Source organism: Nannospalax galili, unplaced genomic scaffold, assembly GCF_000622305.1.
Source record: "Nannospalax galili isolate Female #2095 unplaced genomic scaffold, S.galili_v1.0 scaffold546, whole genome shotgun sequence".
In the NCBI taxonomy this organism is placed as follows: Eukaryota; Metazoa; Chordata; class Mammalia; order Rodentia; family Spalacidae; genus Nannospalax; species Nannospalax galili.
Genome location: NW_008355158.1, coordinates 969296 through 990982, shown reverse-complemented (window position 1 = coordinate 990982; position 21687 = coordinate 969296). Strand labels below are relative to the sequence as shown.

Sequence of the window (21687 nt, the reverse complement as noted above, 5' to 3'; positions counted from 1 at the left end):
CATCTCCCTGATCATGTGTAGTGTATTTCACCAAGTCTCCTCTCAATCTAGGCCTTACTAGCACTGATGGACCAAAGGCAGATGTAGTGATAGAGTGATCCATATGTTTATTGTCCTGATGACTGTTTAGTAGCTGCAAAGCATTGTTAACTCTTAATTACCATCTCCAATTCATTAGAGTTTGGGAGTAAGATTAATAATAGTCCTTGGTTGTACTAACAGTATAATTTTTGGACAGGAGAGTTACCTGAGGCTCTCAGGGATTGACAAATCACTTGTAAAGAGGTTTAAGCTGTAGAACTTCAAATTATGGATATTTCTTTTCTACCTGGCCCCATCAGTGATTTCATTAGGTTTCCAGGTCTGTGAAATTAAGAATGAATAGTGAATTTTATATTTCATCTCTCTTTTTCCTTCCCTTCTTTGCAGCTCATTTATAATAGCTTTGCTCAGTTCTTAGTCAAGGAGAGGGGATACGATAAGGAATTGCTCACTCTGACCTCCGAGGACTGGGATTTCTGGTAAGTTTTTTTCTGTCTTTACATTCCCTGTGGCTCTTAATTATTGCTGATAAAATGTTAATGCTTACTCTTCTATAGAGGTAGAAAGTGAAATGTGAAATTGAATCAAAGGACAAAATGACTTCTGTGCTGAAATTTTTGTGATTAATGAATGAATGAAAGTCTTTTGTTCTTTAAACAAATTTAGCTATCAGCTGTGACTAATTTGGATATTTTTATGTAGTTTAAGTTGGTCACAATTAAAAAGTTGAGAGGTTATTAAGAATTAAAATTAACATCTTTATGAAAAAGTTCATTCTATTATTAAAATGAACTGTGAAAGAGTAGGACTCATCATATTTTTGAGTACATGACTGAATCAGGCTATTTGGATAAATATTCCTAATTAATCTCATTGCTTATTCCCAGATTTATGATTTTCAACTTGCAAAGATTTTTTTTCTTCTTTCTTCCTCATTTAGACAGCAAAAGTATGCCTGTGTCCCAACTGCCCAAGGCTTGAGGCTGAAAATGCCTTGAACCTAGGGTCTTATTTAGGGTTAGCTGGGCAATGTAGCAAATATCTGTCTCTAAAACAATAAATGAATTATGGCTGGTGAGATGGCTCCATCAGTAATGTGCAGACTTGAGAACCTGGGTTCAGTCCCCCAGAGCCCACATTTAAAAAAAACTGGGTGCAACAGCTTTGCCCGGAATCCTAATGCTGAGGAGGCTCCTTGGGGTTACTGGCTAGCCCTAGCAAAGTGGTGAGCTCCAGATTCAGTGAGAGATACATCAAAAAATAAAGCGGAGAGCGATAGGGAGGGACACCGACACCAGTCTCTGGCTTCCACACACACAGGCATACATGTGCATTCATACCTGTGTATTCATGTGGACACACAGGCAAATACGTGCACACAAAAAGTAATTTAAAATAAGAGAATAATAAATTGTTTAGTGTATTGGTTTTCTGTTGTGATGATAAAATACCATGACCAAGGCAACTTGCAGAAGAAAGAGTTTATTTGGTTTACAGCTCTAGAAGGATAAGAGTCCATCATGGCAAGAGGTAGTCAGAGCAGAAAACTGCGAGCTCACATCTTCAAGAACTCAAGGACGTAGAGAGAAAACCTGCAAATGGGGCAAAGCATAAGAACTCTCAAAGCCAATCCCCAGTGATGTGCTTCCTCCAGCAAGGCCACAACTCCTAAACCTCTCTGAATAGCACCACCGAGTTGGTGTATTCAAATACTTGGAGTTTATGAGGGACATTCTCGTTCGAACTACAACACTCTACCTCCTGGCCCCCATAGGTTCATGCCCATATTGTAATGAGAAATGCATTTCGTCCAACATTAAAAATTTAGTCCCCATAGGCTTTAACAGGCTCAACATTGTTCAAAAGTCTAGTGTCCACAGCCTTTTTCAGAAATTCAAGACAGTCTCTTAACCGTAAGCCCCTGCTTAAAAAAACAAAAAACAAAGTTGTGTGCTTCCAGCATGCTTCCAACATGCAATGGCACAGAATACTTACTCCTGTTCCAAAAGGGAGAGATGGGAGCATAGTGAGGAAATACCAGACCAGAACAAGACGGAAAACCAGCAGGGCATACCACATCCTGTAGCTCCATGGCTAATGTGACTTTAGATCCAAAGGGCTTAGAGGTTTCAGCCCCTTCAGCTTTGCTACCTACAGCACACATCTCTCCCTTGGGCTTGCGCCACTCCCTGTATGCAGCTCTTGTTGGCATGTCTCACAGCTCTGGCATCGCCAACATCTTGGGGTCTCCATTGCCAACCAGGTTTACCTTCACAGCTTCACACAATGACTTCTGGGGGGTGGGGCTCTTGGGTTATCAGGGCCTTTTTTAATGCAGCCACTCCCCTGCTACACATTGCCTGGACTCAGTGGTCTCTGAAACCTGAGGATAAATTGATGACCTCCCTCACTCATGCATTTCTCATTTCTCTAAAGCCAACACCATGTGAATGACACTGCCCTGTTCGGCTGCCAGCTTGTGTTGAACCTTGGTCCTCTTTGTCCAGATTACCAGCAGCTTCTGTATATTGTAGTTTTCTGGGAGCGTACAGTTCTTTATTCCTTTTCCTTTCACTAGTTGGAAGCTTAGCTGGATGGGGTCTTGCCCTGAGGGTACTCTTTCCATTGTTCTAGTACAAATCTGGAATTCTCTCTTCAATGGCTTAATCTTAATGGGAGTGGCTCTTCCAGGGCAGGCCTTGGCTACCACATTAAACTTCATAATCTTCTTTTCCTCTCCGAATTGTACATTTTGTATTTCTTTCTGTCCCATTTGCTCATTTTCATTGTAGATCTGCATGATGTTCGCCACTAATAACTGTACCACAGATTCAACAGATTTCCTCTGCCAAAGAAATTATTCCATTACTTTTAAATTTTTATTTATTATTTGTTAATTTGTTATGTGTAAGAGTGATTTGTCTACAGATATGTGTGTCATGTACATGCAGTGCCCCCAAAGGTCAGAAGAGAATGTCAGATCCCCTGGAACTGGAGATACAGATGGCTGTTAGTCCCCATGTGGGTACCGGGAATAGAGCCTGGATCCTCTGCAAGAGCAGCCAGTGCTCATAACTGCTGAGCCATTTCTCAAACCCCTATTCCATTACTTTAAATTTAGCCTCAGGCAAGTTCTTAGGCCCCAGGCAGATGGGAGTCAGATTCCTCACTAAAATGTCCTAATTTCTTTGTAAGTCCTTGTTTTTCATTGGAACACTGGTCTCAGTACTACTTTCTTCCAGCTTCATACTAAAATGGCCCATTAAGCACTCAGCTGCTTTTCTAGCCTAAACTTCCAAAGTCTTCCACAGTCCTCCAAAAACCAACATGGTTAGGTTCTTCACATCAACAGCCCACTCTCTGGTACCAACTTCTGTATTAGTTATATTTCTGTTGTGATAAAACACCATGGCCAAGGAAACTTATAGAAAGAAAAGTTTATTGGGCTTATAAGCTAAAAGTCCTTCATAGCAGAAGCATGGCAGGAGGCAGCCAGAGCAGAAATCTGAGAGCTCACATCTCTAAGAATGCATAGGAAGCAGAGCGAAATGGGGCAAGGCTTAAGACCTTTCAAACCCTGGGACTGGAAAGGTGGCTTAGCAGTTAAGAGCACTGGCTGCTTGTGTAGAGGAGCTGGGTTCAGTTCCCAACACTCACATGGCTGTTAACAACTGTCCATAATTCCAGTTCTAGGGGAATCCAACACTCACTTCTGACCTCCATGGGCATTGCATGACACGGATGCACTTACATACATGCAGACAATGCACTCACACACATAAAATCAAAATAATAAAACATTTTTTTAAAAAGGAACTCTCAGAGCCTGACCCCAGTGATATGTTTCCCCAGCAAGGCCACACCTCCTAAAACCTCCACACATAGCACCACCACTTGGGGCCAAGTATTGAAATACTTGGAGTCTATGGGGGACATTTCTTATTCAAACCATGATACTTAGTTTGAAATTAACAGTCATGAAAAATACTTGGTAAATGATCATGTATTTTTATATTCCTTCTGTATTTGTTTGGTCTTTTTATATATACCTTCCATACCAGAAAGAAACAGAAAGCTCTGAAAATTTTACTGTGAATGAAAGTAAATATGCTTCTAAAGTGCCCTTTCATTTTTTGTTTAACTCTCTTGATATTTGAAGGCCATTTTGCTGTCTTGTTTTTTATTATTCGTAATAGTGAATCTATACTTTTTGCTCCAGAGCCCACAGGTCTTTTTATAATAAAGAACGTGAAAGAGTATTTGACCTTCTTTTACTGGTTTTCAATAGTATGCCCTGCTCAAAGGGCAGGTTTTTATAAGTAGACCTCAATGAAAGCACATTCTAAATAGTGTAGAAAGTGCCATTGGTGCACAAGTTATAAATGTATGTGTGTTGTGCAAATATCCATATTCAGGCACAACTTTGTATATGTGCTTTACTTGTGTGTGTGTGTGTGTGTGTGTGTGTGTGTGTCTTACTGCAACAAGCGTGTGCCACATCGAATGTATGGAGGTCAGAAGATAGCTTTTGATGAGTCAGTTCTTTCCTTCACCATGGGATCCAGGGCTTGAACTCAGGCTGTTAGATTTGATTGACAAGCACTTCTACCCACTGAGCCATCTTGCCAGCCCTTATGTTTCAGATAATGGAGAACATTTGCACATTTTAACAGGGATATAAGATAATGTTTGCCTATCTTTTCTGAGTTTGAGTCTTCTTTCCAAAAGTTTAAAAGTCTTTATAAGCTAAACATGCTGACCTTTGTTTTCCTGCTGACCAATTTTCCTTATGCACCTGCTTTCCTGAGATATAATTTTATAGTTCTTGGATATTCTTGTTAGTTTGATTATATATTACTTGCCTGGGAAAGAAAATCCCTTTCAGCACTGTAACATTTAGTAATGTAGATTATTATGTCTAAGGTTAACTAGCTGTATGAGTTGCTTAATAATTGGATTTTTACCTTTCAGTTGCAAGGGTTTGGCCTTGGACCTGGAAGATGGGACCTTCATTAAGCTTGCGGATGATGGCACTGTGCTCAGGTAGTAAAATTTAGTTGTGGTCAAAACTGTAGTCTCTTCAGGATACTTTATTACTATAGTACTATAGTATATGGTCTTTTAAACTATAAGGTGATTATTTTAGTCAGATGATAGCATATCTGTATTAATTTTAGCCTATTAGAAATATTTTCAGCAAATACAATAGAAATTAACTTGATTCATTTTGTCGAATGCCCAAAAGAACCTGGACATTGTAGTATTTTAGCCATTTATATAGGTTTCTACAGTAAAACCTGGATTGTTTGATTAAAGAAGATGGGTACTGGGTGGGGGTTGATGGCCTGTGTGTACCCCTTTCTTCCTGCAGGTGTCCAAACCTATATCCATTACACAGGGCTCCTTGAGCTTGTCAGCCTCTCCCCCCTCCCACGCTAGTTTCCTTTCTTTTCTTCCTCTCTGAATGTGCCCAACCCTCTGAAGTGTTGATTGGGGTGTGGAAGGCAGTAAGAAGTATCATCTGTCACTGCTGAGTCATGTGGAGAGCACCAGGCAGTGAAGATCTCTTTCCAACTTCACACTCATAGTGCAGTCATGCCAACATGGCTGTAAAGTTGTGTCATTTTACCACATCATATATGCCACATGATCAGAGTCAAAGAAGACACAGTATAGAGCCCCTGTAAATATCCCCTCTTTTGATACATCATTCTTTTGTTTGATATAAGTCCTTCTCATATTTCCCTCAGACTCTCCCCTAAGATGCTTCTAAAAGGAACAGGAGTGGCCTTACCTATTATTATTTTGCAATTTATTTGTGTAATTTTTCAGCCAACCAGAGTATATGTGTCTGTGTTAGGCAAATACAGTGTATATATACACTGTAGCTTTGACCATGACCTTTAATTCTCTAACTTAGTAGTCAGGTTGGTAGTATTCCTAGAAATCATCAGTCATTCTCTTGTTGTTAATATATGTCTGTCTGCCCAGGGTCTGTTCCTCCCCATTCAACTTCTGAGTACTGGAAGCTTCTCTTGAACTCCTTAACTTGCCCTCTTGGTGCCTCCTTTCATCCAGCATAGCCGATTCCTTGACTCTTCACGTTTGCCAGTTGGGATTCCTCCATCTTGACATACAACATTGTAAAATGCTACCCTCTTTATAAAAAGTACCCCATGTGTTTTCCCTGATCTGTTACTTCATTTTTTTCATTCATACTATTTTTCTATCAGAATGAAATACACTATATGTTCTGACAATGCGTTATTTAAAATATCTCCTATTTACCTACATGGTAAGAGTCTCTTAACATAGCCCAAATGGTATAAAAGCAGTATTTTGAGCTTAGAAACTAGCTACTTTAGTGTCCTGTTCTGTTTTACTTCATTCCTCTGACTGCTTTCCAGTGTGTTTTCGTTGTGTTTGTTGTTCCATTATGTGGCCTTGTGTGGGCAAATGGTCCACTATTGTCTCCGCAGGCCCGTGGTGTTATGTGCCTGCCACTCCTCCTGTGGGCCTGATGTGGTTCATATGCCAACTCTGATACCTGCTGTTCTTTCTTAGTGCTACTGAAGTAAGAATCCCACTCAATCTATATATGTTTTCTCAATTTTTCAGCCAACCTCTCTGTCTCTCTCTCTCTCTCTGTCTCTCTCTCTCGCTCACCCTCTCTTCCTCTGTCTGTCTGTCTGTCTCTCATTATTGGGGGATTGGAACCCAAGCCCACACACTTACTAGATTAATTCCCAACCACTCGGCTGCAGCCCCAGTCGTTTTCTTTTGAATTTTGTGTTTGAGACAGGATCTCTCTTTAAGTATTCCAGAATGACTTTGAATGTGCACTCTTCCTGTCTTACCCTCCTAAGCTGCTTTATCTATTGTTTTGATTAAGCTGCAGCTTTTCTTGGAAAGGGTGGGATGTTTGGCAGCAGTAGCCCTAGAGGGAGCTTAGCTATGCACACTTGCTAAGGGGCAGATTAAATGGTGGAACAGCCAGAGCTGTAGGTAGAAAGCCCAGAGCATCCAGGTGGTAGCCTTTGAATTGATTAACTCTTACTTGGGTTGACTAGACATGTGTTTCCTGTCTTAAGTGCTTAGTACCTGAATTCTTAGGCTAGAATCCCAGACCAGTTGAAATCAAACCCAGTTGAGAATAGATTATACAAAAAGAAAAACAATAGTTGAGTATGGTAGCCCAGTGTGTAGCTCTCAGGAGGTTAAGGCAAGAGGACTGTGAGTTTGAGGCCAATGTGAGTTATAGAACAACATCCTATCTCGAGAAAAAAGAAAAATAAAATGTGGTTAACTCCAGTGGCAGCACACATCAGCAGCCTCAATGCTAGAGAAGCGACAGCCAAGGAAACTACTTGTGAACATTGTGATCCTCTCCCTAAACAGGGCAAGCCATGGCACCAAGATGATGACTCCAGAGGCACTCGCCAAGGCCTATGGCAAGAAGGAGTGGAAGCACTTTGTGTCAGACACTGACATGCCTTGCTGCTCAGGTAGGACTCACCTGCCACCCTTTTCTGCTGGACTGTGACCTGCAGTGTAGCGACTTCAGAGAAGACCCTGTGGCCCTCCAGCGGAGCAGGATAGAAGAACAGCTCTGACTTTACCACAGTAGAATGTATTTTTTCCAAGTGTCCAATTTCTATCTGGCATTAGTTCAAAATGTGCTTACTTACATTTTTTCTGTTTTATTGTTAATAGACCTTTTACACGTGCTTGTTCCAAGGTAGATTGGCCCAAAGGTGGTGCGTTCCTTAGCCATGCAGGACTGGATGCTGTGGTTATGTGCTCCTTCCTGTTTCCTTTCCCTTTCTTCCACGTCTCCATATTCCCATTGCCTGCCACTTCCTTTTCCTAGAATCCACTTCCTTTCTGCCCGCTCTCATATCTTCTCTCTCTAATTTTTATTTTCTCAAATTTAAAATGACTGTACATATCTGTAAAGAGCTTCATCAAAGCTCTTCAGAAACTATTTACAGACGTAGATGTGCACTGATTAATTTGAAATGTTTAAAATCTTTTTTCAGACGGGCAGTCCTTATTGGAATGATGCTACTTTTCATTTTGTTCTATTTTTCCCTTACACTTTTGACTCTCTCCCACACTACAGTGTTAAAATGCACTTTCCCCTCCAAAAAGTATAACAATCTGACAATGTTGTTTATTTGTTATTAGTAGTGAATTACCTTGTTTTATTTGCTGTCTTTAGAGATGTTTTGTTTAAGTGTTTCTGGTGAGTTGAAAGTGTCAGGAAGTATGGGTGCTTCTGACAAAACAAGTTGGTAAGAAAAAGATATTTTACTTTAGGGTTTAGTATAGAGTATTTTCTTTTTTTAATTATTTTCATTTTATTTTATGTGTATGAGTGTATTGCCTGCATGTATGTAAGTGCGCATGTACTGTCTTTAGAGATGTTTTGTTTAAGTGTTTCTGGTGAGTTGAAAGTGTCAGGAAGTATGGGTGCTTCTGACAAAACAAGTTGGTAAGAAAAAGATATTTTACTTTAGGGTTTAGTATAGAGTATTTTCTTTTTTTAATTATTTTCATTTTATTTTATGTGTATGAGTGTATTGCCTGCATGTATGTAAGTGTGCATGTATCATACAGTGCCTGTGGAGGTCAGAAGAGGGTGTTGGATCCCCTGGAACTGGAGTTACGGATGGTTGTTAGCGATCATTTTTCATTTTATTTTATGTGTATGAGTGTATTGCCTGCATGTATGTAAGTGCGCATGTATCATACAGTGCCTGTGGAGGTCAGAAGAGGGTGTCGGATCCCCTGGAACTGGAGTTACGGATGGTTGTTAGCGATCACATGGGTTCTGGGAATCGAACCCAGATCCTCTGTAAGAGCAGCCAGTACTCTCAACCAATGAGCCATCTCTCCAGCCCACAAAATAAAAAATTTAAATGTAGAGAAGTATAAACAAAGAAAAAAATGTTCAGTGTTCCATAACTGAGTTATACTTTGCTTAAAGTATAATCTGAGCATATGATTGGAAGTTTTGAATATTATATAAGTAAAGAACAATGGGTTCTGGATTCCATTGAGATTTCTGAGGAGACAAGAGGTTGGAGTGTTTATTTACTGGCTCATTAGTTGAGTTGGTCAGTGGCTCTAGGGCCTTTGGAAGAAAACAAGTGACGCTGTTATATTTATGTGAGAGGCTGCTCATCCCAACAGCAGGAATCAGATGTTAAGCTACAGGGATGAGAAATGGACCGTCAGAAGTGTTGCCTCAGACAAGGAAATCCAAAAGTGACCTGTGTGCCAGGGTAGGACTCAGATTTGGTTTTACCTCAAGACCGTGCAAGAATAAATCTAATCCTTTTTTTTTTTCCATGAGATCCTGGAGTATACTTGTCCTGTACTCTGAGTTTTTCTGAGACAGGTCACCATGCTCTCATGTTATCCCCATCATCACCCTGGGTATTCCCAAGTTGTCTAGCTATTTGTCTAAAATGGCATAAAAATTAAATGCAGTGTTCTAGGTGGCCAGTCAGTCAGTCAGCACAGGTATTAGAAGGCACTTTATGTGAAGCATCTCACAGGGCTTTAATTCCAGTGCTGAAAAAGTGAAAGCAAGTGGATCCTAGGGATTCTTTGGCCATTTCCAGGCCAATGAGAGACCCTTTCTTAAAAACAAAAGGTGGAAGGTACCTGAGAAATGACACCCCAGGTTGTTATCTGTCCTCTACTTGTACACACATACACAGGTGCTCCTGCACACATAGACACACACACACACACACACACACACACACACAGACCACATACACACACACAAAATAAAATGGACGCTCTTCAAATAAGCTAAAATCTATTCGGATAAGTTTATATTTTCCACATGCATGAGCATTGAGTTTTTTTTTCAATTTAAAAGACTTTGTGGGCTGGAGAGATGGCTCAGTGGTTAAGAACACTGGTTGTTCTTGCAGAGGACCCGGGTTCGAACTCCAGCACCTACATGGCAGCTAACAGCTGTCCGTAACTCCAGTTCCAGGGGATCCAACAGCCTCTTCTGTTCTCCACATGCATTGCACAACATTGGTACACTTACCTACATGCAGGCAATACACGCATACACATAAAATAAAAATAATAAATACGAATATTTTAAAAAATAAAGCTTCAAAGGTTTTGCTCTGTTCTTGTTTTAGGAAAGTGTTATTTTTATGATAACTACTTTGACCTCCCGGGAGCTCTTCTGTGCGCCAGAGTGGTGGATTCTTTAACAAAGGTGAGTGGGCACTCATTTTTGAAACAACTGCGTGTATCTAGTCATAAGCAAAAGGTGTTAATTGTGTTGAGATTTTCTTTAGTTTTCTTTTGGTGGTTTCAGAGGTGACTGAGGAAGAAAACATGGTGAATTTGATCAAAATGTTTTGGAAAATTAAATAAGAGTATTTTGGTTTTGGTCAAGAAAAAAATCAACCTATTCTCCACTAGGGGGTGCAGAAGTCTGGAAAAAGAAAACAACACGCTCTGGAAAATGTTTTTCTTGGTTTTATTAGCAGATTTTTTAAAAGTAGCAAAGGTAATTAAAGAAACTTCCATGTGTCTTTAAACATTTTAAATTACATAGTTTTTTCTTTCAGTTTTGTGAGGGATTTGTTGTTTTTGTTGTTGTTGTTTGTTTTTTAAGACAGGGTCTCACTATGTAGCCCTGACTGGCCTGGAACTCACTTTGTAGACCAGCCTGGCCTGAACTCACAGAGATCCACCTGTCTCTGCCTCCTGAGTGCTGGGATTAAAAGTGTGAAGCACGATGTTTGACTAAGGGAAAAAATTTTAATCATTTGCTTTGTGCTAAGTCTAGATGAAATAAATGCCTAGTTTGACAGTTTATGCTTAGAGCTTAAGACCTATCAATATACATTGGTTTCTAAGCCAGAATTGCTATCCTTTTTGCAAACATTGTCTTTTAAAATCCCAGTTGACTGTATAAATGGCATATTTTTAAAATTGGAATTACACTCATTTGTTTTTGAAAGCTTCTGTTGAGCAGTAAGATTTTATTATTTGGGATTGGTTTGGTTTAGGTACTGGGGATTGAACTCAGAGCCTCCAGCATGCAAAGACATCACCACTGAGTAATGACCCCAACATTGTAGTTTTTATTATCATGAAATAAAATCAATTTCATATCTTATAGCTACTGGGGAAAAAAGTATCAAATCTCCTCCCTTCCAGTGCTGGAGATCAATCCAGGTCCTTAAGCCTGCCAGGCAAGGTCTCTACTGCTAAGCTTCACCTCCAGCCCCTAATTTATTATTAGTTAGTAGTGGTTTTTTAGAAGACACTGTTGATATTTCTTTGAAGCAAAGGACTATAGAGTTGTGTATTTTAATGTAATATTTTTTGCTTACTAGTTAAATTTCTACAAATGACTTACATTTTGGATGTAGTGACCTGCTATTCTTTTGCGTTGAAATCCAGGTTAAGTGAACACTGAATTCTGAACTAACCAGCTTCGGGGCTTGGGAACTCTTGGCTCTATTAATGCCATCAGTAACACATTCTGATATTTTAGAAGGCATAGAACATTGTTAATTTGCTTATATGTTTAAACATAGCTATCATTTTTAGACTCTACGAGTGGACATTTTTACTTTATTTGGGCTATGTGAGTTGCATTAATCTTTAGTGATAGTTCTGTGTGTATAGACTTGTAGCAGTGATTTTGTAGAATATTCCTAAAGCACATTGAATAGAATGAGAACTTTATTAATCTATCATGCTTTCTAATACCTAAATCCCTACCTTAGAATCAAGTAATGTAATTGTTTGCCATCACCACTATGCTTAGAAACAGAATTACTGCATTTGTTACATTTGGTAATTTCTTTTTTTAGCAGAACAGAGGTCAAAAAACATTTGATTTTTGGAAGGATGTAGTTGCTGGTATACAACACAATTTTAAAATGTCAGCTTTTAAGGGTGAGTAATGAGAAGAGAGGCTTCCTGGTAGAGGTTTGTTAATCACTCGTGTGTCCCAAATTAGATAGATGTTGCTTCTTTTGCTGTACTCTTTACTTGAGATTTAACTTGGTAAAAATGTTTGCTGTAAAGTTAGCTCTGCCTACATTTTAAGAGATTCTTTTATTCATGTCTACTTTGTGATAATAATTGCTAGTCTTTTGAACTGCCTTTACATGCCTAGCAATATGTTTGTTGTGGGGCTGTGGGTTGGGGGTCACCTAGAACTTAAGTCCAGTTTCACTGTTTTCTGGCTTAGGAGTGGGAGCTGATGACATCTGTAACTCTTATTGTAGTACTGACAGAGGTGGGCAAATTGGATGTGGTAGAATTTCCATTCTTGTTGCTTAGGGAATAGGAGTGCTTGACCCAGAATGGGGGAATGGGGCGGAGTGACTGCCAACCTCAAGCCTTGGGCTTTATGTTTTCGTCCACAGACTTGCTTGGGTTGTACAGAGTCTTGTTCCAAGGAATAAATAGATGGCTTTGTGTTATGTTACCCAGTGATTGAATCAGGCTGGATTAATTCAGCGAGAGGCTGATGAATGCTACGAGCTCTATTTTCAATTTTGAAACATGTTGCCTTTTGATTGACACCAAAAAATTACATGCCTTCTCTTCAGTAAATCAAGACATCAAAATAATTTTAAATATTATGACTAAAATGTGCTAAGGCAACAAATAATAATTGCAGGATACTTGTTCCAATTAGCAATTTCTCTGACCTGCTTCATCCTCTCTGCTCTGCCCCCCACAGAAAGAAACAGTGCTTTGAGGTGAAGTTTTTTCATTTTTTCATTTTCCTGTGTCCAGTTACCAGTCCTTGGCCTTGGTTTTTAGGTAGTTCTCACAATACTGGGTATGTGGAATGCCCATGACAACTATAAAACCACCCACCCCTAATTGGTTGGGTTTTTTTTTTTCCCCCTCATTAACTTTGTACAAGAAGCCTTAAACAACGTGGCTTTGAATACCCAGTTGCTGCTTTCAAGTAAATTCAGAATAAAAAAATCTTTTGATAATCATTTTATTGCTTTGTAATAACAAGTAGATTAAATATTTCGTGCTTTAATAAGTGAGGTACAGCTTAACAGTTTTAAACAGTAATATAAAAATACAGTACAGAGCATAAATAAATAATGTCTTTTCATTTCTAGTCAGATTTTGAAGACCTTAATGTTAATTACACTTTCACTGGAATAGAAGGCACAAAGTACATATGCTAATATTCTATAAGCCTATAAAAATCATTTTACACATTCAACAAGGAATTAAGTCAGATTAATCACACTGTATTATATAAATAAGAATAGGTCAGACAACTGTGTCCAAGTTCTGCCAGGTATATAGATTTTCCACAATTACAGAAAAGCTTGAAAAGGTTCATCACTAAGCACCTTGCAATTCAAATTAATTTTAACACAATATTTTGGTTTCTTATGAGAGCTTTAAAAAATACATATGCACCTTGGTATTTGCATGGATCTTAATGAAAGGGGCCATAGAAGCGTTAGAGTAATGCACCATCAGAAATATCCTAGGGTATACAGTATCATTTAAATTTGAATATTCAAGTATTTAAGTTATATAAAATTATGTGATACTTCTTGAATGTTTACTAGAAATCTTATCGATTGTTAGAAACAGGCTTCTTTTAGAAGGAAATGCTAAGTTTCTGAAATGCAATTTAATGTTAGAACCTATTTCTGTTTTTCTGTGTTTTTATTTTTAATTTCATAAGACTCTTCTGATACAAATTTTAATATTGAAGGAGTTCACAGACAGTCTGCTAGGCCTTAGGATTGCTGACTAGAAGCTCAAGAGAGTCTTCAGCTAGTTATTTTCGCTGCTCACTTTCACAGGAGGAAACCTGTCGCTCTAGAAGTTCCAATCTGCACTTTAGAAAATTAAAATTGCTCACATTACGTGTAGCCTACCTCCATATGCATCTCACAAAGAGGGATGGAGTTTGGGGAATGCCTTTCCAAGAAAAGGATGTAAATCATCTCGGTGGGGATATGCTTACATGGGAGCCACCAGGAATCCTGAGAAGGAGGAGTGGACATACTCAGAGGAGTAGAGGCCATTTGACTCTGCATTGGGCAGCTGGAGCCACACCTGGTCATTTTCTGTGAGCTCAATGATAGCACTCCCTGAAGCCTGATCCAGGTAGCCCTTGCTGTACTCATCATAGGTGTACATTACAGGAGTACCATTCTTATACAGGCCTACCCAAACGTGAGTCCCTTTCACGTGCACATGGTAGGAGAAATAGTATATTCCTGGGATCCTACAGGTAAAGATTCCAGTTCTTGGGTCATAATGCTGCTGCCTGTTATATAAAATCTTGTCAAATGGGATGGGGGCACCTACTGCTGGGTAAGCTTTGGAGAGGATGACAGTAAAAGCTGACACAGGCATTCCTGTTACTCCCTGGTTGGCACTGACTAGAGGCATCCCAGAAAGCCTGGGCCTTTGACCTGCCTTTATAAAGCCATTGGGCATCACTGCTTGACCAGGTGGACCAGGGGGTCCTGGAGGACCTGGGAGACCAGGCTCTCCATCATGGCCTCTTGGACCTGGAGGCCCTGGAGGGCCAGTGGGCCCACTGAGGCCCTTAGCTGCTATGCCAGCTGGACCAGGAAGACCTGGGTTTCCAGGGTCGCCCTTAGATCCAGGGAATCCTGGAATACCTGGTGGCCCAATGGGGCCTCTGGTACCTGGTATTCCAGGGGCACCTCTTGGGCCTGTTTCACCATCGTGTCCAGGTGCTCCCTTTGCTCCTGCTGGGCCTGTGGGACCTTCGACACCAGGAGGTCCTCCCAATCCAGGGTCACCTTTTGGGCCTGGTAATCCTGGGTTACCCTTAGGACCATTGAGACCTGGTTCCCCAGGATACCCTGGTTTTCCATCAGACCCAGGGGGGCCCCTTGCTCCTCTAGCTCCAGGTGGCCCTGCAGGCCCTACTGGCCCTGTCTCACCTTTAGCCCCTGGAATACCATGGTTCCCTGGGATCCCTTTGGGTCCTTGGGGTCCCATATCCCCAGGAGGTCCTGTCAGACCTGGCTCTCCAGGATGACCTGCTGGTCCTTGTTCCCCTTTGGCACCTGGGCCCCCGGGAAGGCCAGCAGGTCCTCTTTGTCCCCTCGCACCTGGCAAGCCTGGTTTCCCAAAGCCAGGAACCCCTGGAGGCCCAGCCATACCTGGAGCCCCTGGATGGCCTTTTTCTCCTGGAATACCTGGCTGGCCTGGAGCTCCAGCAGCTCCTGGCTTCCCAATTCCTTCTGTTCCTCGCTCCCCAGCAGGACCTCGGGGACCTGGTGAGCCTGCTGGCCCCCTTTCTCCTGTGAAACCTCTATCACCTTTAATGCCTGGTTGTCCAGGAAACCCATTTTCACCTCTTTTCCCCACTCCAGGAGGGCCAGGTGGTCCTACAGGACCCTGAGGGCCTGGAGGACCCCTTTCACCTGGACGGCCAGGAGCACCGTATCCTGTTTGTCCTTTCTGCCCATTAGCTCCAGGGGCTCCTGGTGCCCCCCTTTCTCCAGGAAAGCCCCTGGGTCCTGGGGAACCTGTAAGTCCTTGCTGTCCAGGTTTCCCTGGCACAGCAATCCCAGCCGGCCCAGGACTACCAGGTGGCCCTGGAGGGCCTCGTGGTCCTGGTAAACCAGCTGGTCCAACATCCCCTTTTGGTCCTGATGGTCCTCTTTCCCCTGCTTTTCCTGGCAGTCCTGGCAAACCTGGCTTCCCTGTGGCTGATATTCCTGGTGGTCCTGGCAACCCTGGTTCTCCTTGGAGTCCAGGACTTCCATAGCCTGGTTTTCCTGGTGGTCCTGAGGGCCCTGGGTGCCCTCGAGGTCCAGCGGGGCCTGGTGGACCAGGAATGCCTTGCTGTCCTCTTACTGGAATACCTGAAAGAGGTACCAACATACCACCCAACATTAGTAACATTAAAAGTGACCAGAGATTCTCAAAGCGTGATCAGGTCAGGGCACCTCAGTGTCACATATTCCAGACAAGTCTTCCACAGAACAGTCTTAAATGGGCTCAGAAGACAGGTATTATATATACAAATATAATAAATATACATATATACAAATATTCTAGATTCTTCTAGAGACTGTGGCTATCATGATACTTCGGTCATACCCTGATGAGCCATGAAACTAATCTATCATTGAAGACTTCCTCCCAAATAAGCATACAGTGGAGGTGAATTGATCACATTTGTTTTAGGAAAATTAACTACTTAGAAAAATAAGAGCAATATTTGACAGAAAAGGAAGGAAAAGACAAATGGGTAATAAATGAAAAAAATGCTTAAGAACTACAGCAGTTTCTACTCACAAAAGGTTTTCTGTAAGACACAGGTGAGAGAGAAAATTAAATCTTACTTATAGCTACCATGCCCTACTGAAAAACTTAGATTTAGATTTATTATTTTTTCAACCTCAGAATGTACTGTGAGCGTTCATTCTCTCCTTTATTGACTTAATGTTGAAACAGAATTAGAGAGCTAAACACAATGCATTAACGATGTAATAGGACAGTTGCAAAGTGCTTATCGAAATGCAATAAATGTTTGATTTTATAAAGCTGTGGGTTCATTTGACCAAAGTATTGTCTTTCTCTGGTGTGCTATACTCAATTTCAGCAAGCTTTTTTCCATGCCTGTGATAAATAAGAAAGTGCTGTTGGGCCACAGGTGTGGGGGGTGCACAAGGTCTGAGCTCTAGTGTCCTCGGAGGGAATAATCAGTGCTTTGAGAAGTCCTTCAGAGGTGAGATGTAGCTGGGCACCGCAGGCGTTAGTATATGCCATGAAGGATTCTCAAGTGTTCTTTGTTTCTCAGAGAAAGTTTAACAGGTAGCAAAGATGACAATCAAGTTGTATGGTTTTTAATGTCTGCTAATAGAATTTATATTAAAATTATTTTCTTTAACTTTTCAGAGACAGAATATCTTCTTACACTATTTAGATTCTTATACTGTAGGAAAACAGTTCAGAGTAATGATGATTTAGCAGATGCAACAGTAGTTGAATAGCTTGCTCAAAACTATAAAAAATGATGTTTAGCTATGACCCATTTATTACCGTGTGTGTGTGTGTGTGTGTGTGTGTGTGTGTGTGTGTGTGTTACTAGACATCAAAGCCAGTGCCTCACACATACTTGGCAAGTGCTCTACTACAGAGCTGCACCCCTAACTATATGCCTATCACTTTTTGACAAAACTTGTTTTAATATGATAAACTATAAAACTTAAGTGGCAGAGACTAAAGGGTCATTATAATCAAATGCCTTGAAATAATTCTAAATTATCTTTGATAGCATTTTGATGAATATTGTTCCCTTTACCTATTAGTTATTGGTATACAGTACATTACTTTTTTAAAAACCTCTCCTATTACCTGGTTGTCCTATTAGTAGTTAAACAATACTAGTTACTAATATTCTCATAGGTAAAGATGCTCCTGAGATTTTAAAACCATTTCATGTATAGATAATACAGATCAAGTAATTAGGATAGATATGTTGAAGTAGGAAAACCCTCACTTTAAATATAAGTATCTTTATATTTTGAGCTCATTGGATTTTGAGCTAATTATATTTCTTCTTACAAATATGTAAACATACACAGATTTTCCCATGGATGCTTATAAAAACCGTTTTAAGAAAAAGACTATAAGAAAAGTCAACATTTGGAAAAGTTTCTATATATTGAGACATCTCTTGATGATAACTTCAGAGTATATCCATGTTATAGCTGTATGTACAAATTTTGACCCAGTGCAAATAAAATTGATGAATAAGAAATTTTGAAATAGCTGGAAGTAAAATAGCATAGTTTTCAAATGCAAGATTTGCTTCAGCATCTAATCATAAGAATCACATTCATCCAAAAGTAATTGTCATGGAATTATGAAAACATGTTTTCCTGTTAAGAGGAAAAATAAGTTGTAGTAAGAAGGGCTGCACTGGATACTATTGGAAAGTAGGTCTCCATGGCTGGGTGATCTTTGAAACCTGGAATGTTGCCCAGGGATCCTAAATGTCTCAGTGCAAGAATGAATCTGACTTCTTTTGAATACTTGAGGGGAGAGCCACGTGCTTGTAGCTTTCAATCTGAAAAAATAAGCTTAGGGCAGCACCATCCTTCAGGAATGACAGTTGCCTACTACTGATGTTCTTAGTCATCTATAAACTGGGGTGTGTCTGGTGTATCAGAATGTGACACTTGTGTCTGCCCAACAACTACAGAATTCTCTGCAGCAGAATTTAGTGTGTTTTGGCTAATTTCTCTTTTAACTTGGGTTAAGCAGATTTGTCTAGAGATTACATAGGAACTTTCTGGATTACTTTTAACAATTCAGTGTGGGCATTTGTATTTGTTATAGTGCATTAATGCCTGCCAATGGATATCAATATATTGGATTTCTATGTCTCGTTAGCAAAAAGAGAACAAGGTAGGTTTAATAGTGAAATATAGCTTCTAAACTTTTTATCTGTTAAGATGTTTCCATTTGTTCTGCAAAAGTAATAGAACCAGTGGTACATTTTTAGGTGGAAAGATAGATATGTGTTTAATCTTCTAAAAGTGGTGCATTTTACTTTTAATCCTATACTCTTTTGAGCTTTGGTAAGCTATTAAAAAGTCTGAATTTGATCAGAGAGTACTGAATCTCAGAGCATTTCAAATCACAAGGTTGCTTCAAGTAAAGTAGTAGGTTTGTCTTGTATTATTTCTTTGCTAGCTTTTATCTTTTTTCTCCATTTCTCTATGAGACAGTCAAGAGTATCTCTTGTACTTTTTAAATATTAAGCTTCTTCTCATGAAATCTTTAAAATTTCCTCTTCTTAAAAAAGACCATCTTAAATATTTTACTTATTCAGAATGCTTCTTTTCAAAAAAAAAAAAAAAAAAAACCTTTAAAGGCTATGACACTTGACCTTGGCTTTGTTTGCAGGACAAAGTATATAACTGAAGTGGAAAACATGGAAATGTGACGACAGTTTATATTATTCAGTAGATGTTCTGTAGACAGTGTGTGTCAGATACTGCTAAATGGAATTAGGCAAGATCTGTAACCACTGTCCTTCTTTGACGATCTCATAGTTCTTCACAGTAACAAAGAAAGCTAGACAGATGAGAGAGTGATTCCAGAGGAAACGTGTCTGGAGCTGTCCCAGCAGAGTAGTAGAAGTAGAGCTGGAAGCAGAGGATAGTGTAGCAAAGCAGACTGTGAAGCACACGACAGATGCCGACTTAGTCACCATTCACAGCAGCCCTCAGAGCCCTGAGCTCACACAGCTAAGTGCATCTAAGCACCACACTATATACAGATGTATAAATAAGTGGGAGAACTGCTACTTCATTTGCACATTAGATCTGTTGGGGGCCATCAGATTTTATCTGATACCAGTTTTCTTCAATATTTACAGGCTAGGGTTTTTTTTTTTTTTAAGGCAAACATTATTTAGATAAATAAACCTAATCTCTATACAATTATTTTTTAGTTTAAAATTCTTTAAGTTAACTTTACAGAATTAATATTTTTAGGTTATGAGCAGGAAATTGTGTGACAGCATCATTTGAAAGAAAAAAAGTCTCATATATAGACTGTCTTTGATACTCCTCAGGTGTGTCGTGCTATTATACCAACTTGTCCATGAATACTTGTGTTTCCCTATACACTTACTTTTTCCACAGATCATTTTGTTGTAGTAAGTCGGGTCAATTTAAGAATGTAAAATAGATTAACAGAGAGGAATGAACTTTGTTAAAGAGATCATCATTAGGATTACAAAAAGGACCAGCCCTCCAGCTAATAGAGCAAAAATGTCTAATTCATTTTACCTTTACTCTTTATGGCATAAGGGATGAAGAACTGCGTCTTGGTGTTAGGATGTGGGCCCTTTATGCCTGTGGGTGTTTGGTATTGCTCAGCATAAAACCCTCCTTGAACCAAGTTCAAGAACATTAGCAGCAAAAGTGCTGTCTGTGGCAGCATATTTTCAGATGGACTCTGAAAAACAAGAATAATCACATACAGACCTGTTACTGATCTGTTTTATTTTTCTGGTGTTGCACAGATGAACATATAATTCTCTCATTTTCTACTGACCTTTCATATTTTGACTATATTCCATTAATTAACAGGATAAAAGTTTTTGTTATATGAATATGTGTCTTAGAAGTTTTTGGAAGCTGCATTCAAATAATTAGCTAAAAATAAAACTACATCCCCAATTACTTCATTATTAGATGACTATATTAAATAATTCAGAATTTTGAAATAACCTGATAGAGATAGAACTTTCAAGATACACTGAAATTCACATTAGAGCAAATCTGTATAACTGTTTTTATTAAGAATGCCATATATGGATGGATACAAATAAATCTTCCTGGGTGCCTTTGGCTAGAAAGTTATTTTTAAAAATCATGCATATTCACAAAAACAATATTATTGACGCTGGTGTCCAGGTTTGCATGGAGGTCTAGCAGTACCCTCAGTTCACAGACTCACCTGGGTGCTGGGAGTTCCTGGAGATGGTGTGTTAGCAGTTTTCCTGGTCTTCCTCTGCCCAGGTGAGCAGTGGGTAGTGCCCTCTCCACAGCTGCCCTGAGTTATTTATACTGTTTTCCCCTTACTGCATGAGGTTACCCTGAGTCTAAGCTCCTCCCCTTAGAGGTGGTAAGCACTAATTATGGTGAAAAGTGCTACTAGGCAGGCATACAGAGTGGGGTTGAGTGCTCTGTTTTCCTTGTTGAGAAATAAACTCTTTGTCTTCAATATATATTAATAGTTTAACCATACACTTTTTTTCCTCTATTTCATTTTAAAAGTTATGACTCCAGTTGTTGGTTCATGATTGAATGATGATTCTCCCCTTTTATTTTTAAAAGGTACATTCTTGTGTTATTTGGTTGAAAATATTTGGTAGTATATAAAAATAGGAGACTTATTTTTGGAAGAATATGAGTTTCAATCATGTTAATTCTTCAGTTATTATAAAAGTAGCTTACTCCTGTTCTAGCTTTTTTTAGGCTTGAGCTAAAAGAAGAAAACGGTGAAAATGTAGGCTTGCTGTTTTGCATAGAATCAGGATTTTAGGGTAAGCTCTCAGAAGCTAATAAACAGAAATGGTAGCATTAAATACTTCAAAATTGTCATATTAAATAGTTTTCAATTTTGAGACAAATGCAAGATATCTCAGATTTATAGCAGACCTAACTGGTTAGTTACCCTGAAGGCTTTAAATGCCTTATTTCATTAATATGCCTTATCACTACACTAAGGCCAATAAGTGACTACAGATTTTCTTCCTTAAATTTGCATTTTACTTTATAGTTGGAAAAAAAACCCTTAACTTGATAATCTTGTAGTATGTTTATTACAGAAAGTTTTTATATTCATTTTAAAAGAAAAAAATTTCTCAAACTTTGCTTTTAGCTTTTTAAAAATACATTTGGTTGACACTGCAATTTCCTTCAGGGATCTTGAATCATCCCAATTAGAAACGTTTTTCTCCCAGAGGTGGAAATAAATATCATCACTGTCAATGTCAGTAGTTAGTGTTCTCTGTTATGAGGGTAGAGAATTTATAATCAGTTTTTAGGATTCTAAAAAATCAAATAACTGAAGTTGAGA

The 21687-nt window shown here is 39.4% G+C and overlaps 2 protein-coding genes across 3 annotated transcripts in view; one reads left to right on the top strand and one right to left on the bottom strand.

Annotated features, from left to right (window-relative positions):
• The window catches only part of Nt5dc1 (5'-nucleotidase domain containing 1), a 137356-nt gene that overhangs the window by 6140 nt on the left and 109529 nt on the right, over nucleotides 1–21687 (top strand). The window contains exons 2-6 of one of the 2 annotated variants that reach the window (XM_017802948.2): nucleotides 430–521; nucleotides 5014–5085; nucleotides 7441–7547; nucleotides 10215–10294; nucleotides 11913–11994. In XM_017802948.2, the coding sequence (XP_017658437.1) occupies nucleotides 430–521; nucleotides 5014–5085; nucleotides 7441–7547; nucleotides 10215–10294; nucleotides 11913–11994 (433 nt within the window). Of the gene's footprint in view, nucleotides 1–429; nucleotides 522–5013; nucleotides 5086–7440; nucleotides 7548–10214; nucleotides 10295–11909; nucleotides 11995–21687 lie in introns of both variants that reach the window. The other variant, XM_008852195.3, reaches the window with a different exon arrangement.
• Nucleotides 13879–20623, bottom strand: Col10a1 (collagen type X alpha 1 chain). Its single transcript, XM_008852194.2, has 3 exons — nucleotides 20563–20623; nucleotides 19890–20058; nucleotides 13879–15944 (listed from the first exon to the last, which is right to left on the bottom strand). Exons 2-3 carry the CDS (start codon nucleotides 20041–20043, stop codon nucleotides 14056–14058), a joined length of 2043 nt encoding a protein of 680 aa, XP_008850416.1. The 5' UTR covers nucleotides 20044–20058; nucleotides 20563–20623; the 3' UTR covers nucleotides 13879–14055.

What these genes read in the sequence shown, in the direction of transcription:
- Col10a1 (XM_008852194.2), bottom strand. Translation starts at nt 20,043, where the DNA reads ATGCTGCCACAGACAGCACTTTTGCTGCTAATGTTCTTGAACTTGGTT. An exon ending in TTATGCCATAAAGAGTAAAG is followed by an intron (nt 15,945 to 19,889) that starts GTAAAATGAATT and finishes TACCTCTTTCAG; the next exon opens with GTATTCCAGTAAGAGGACAG.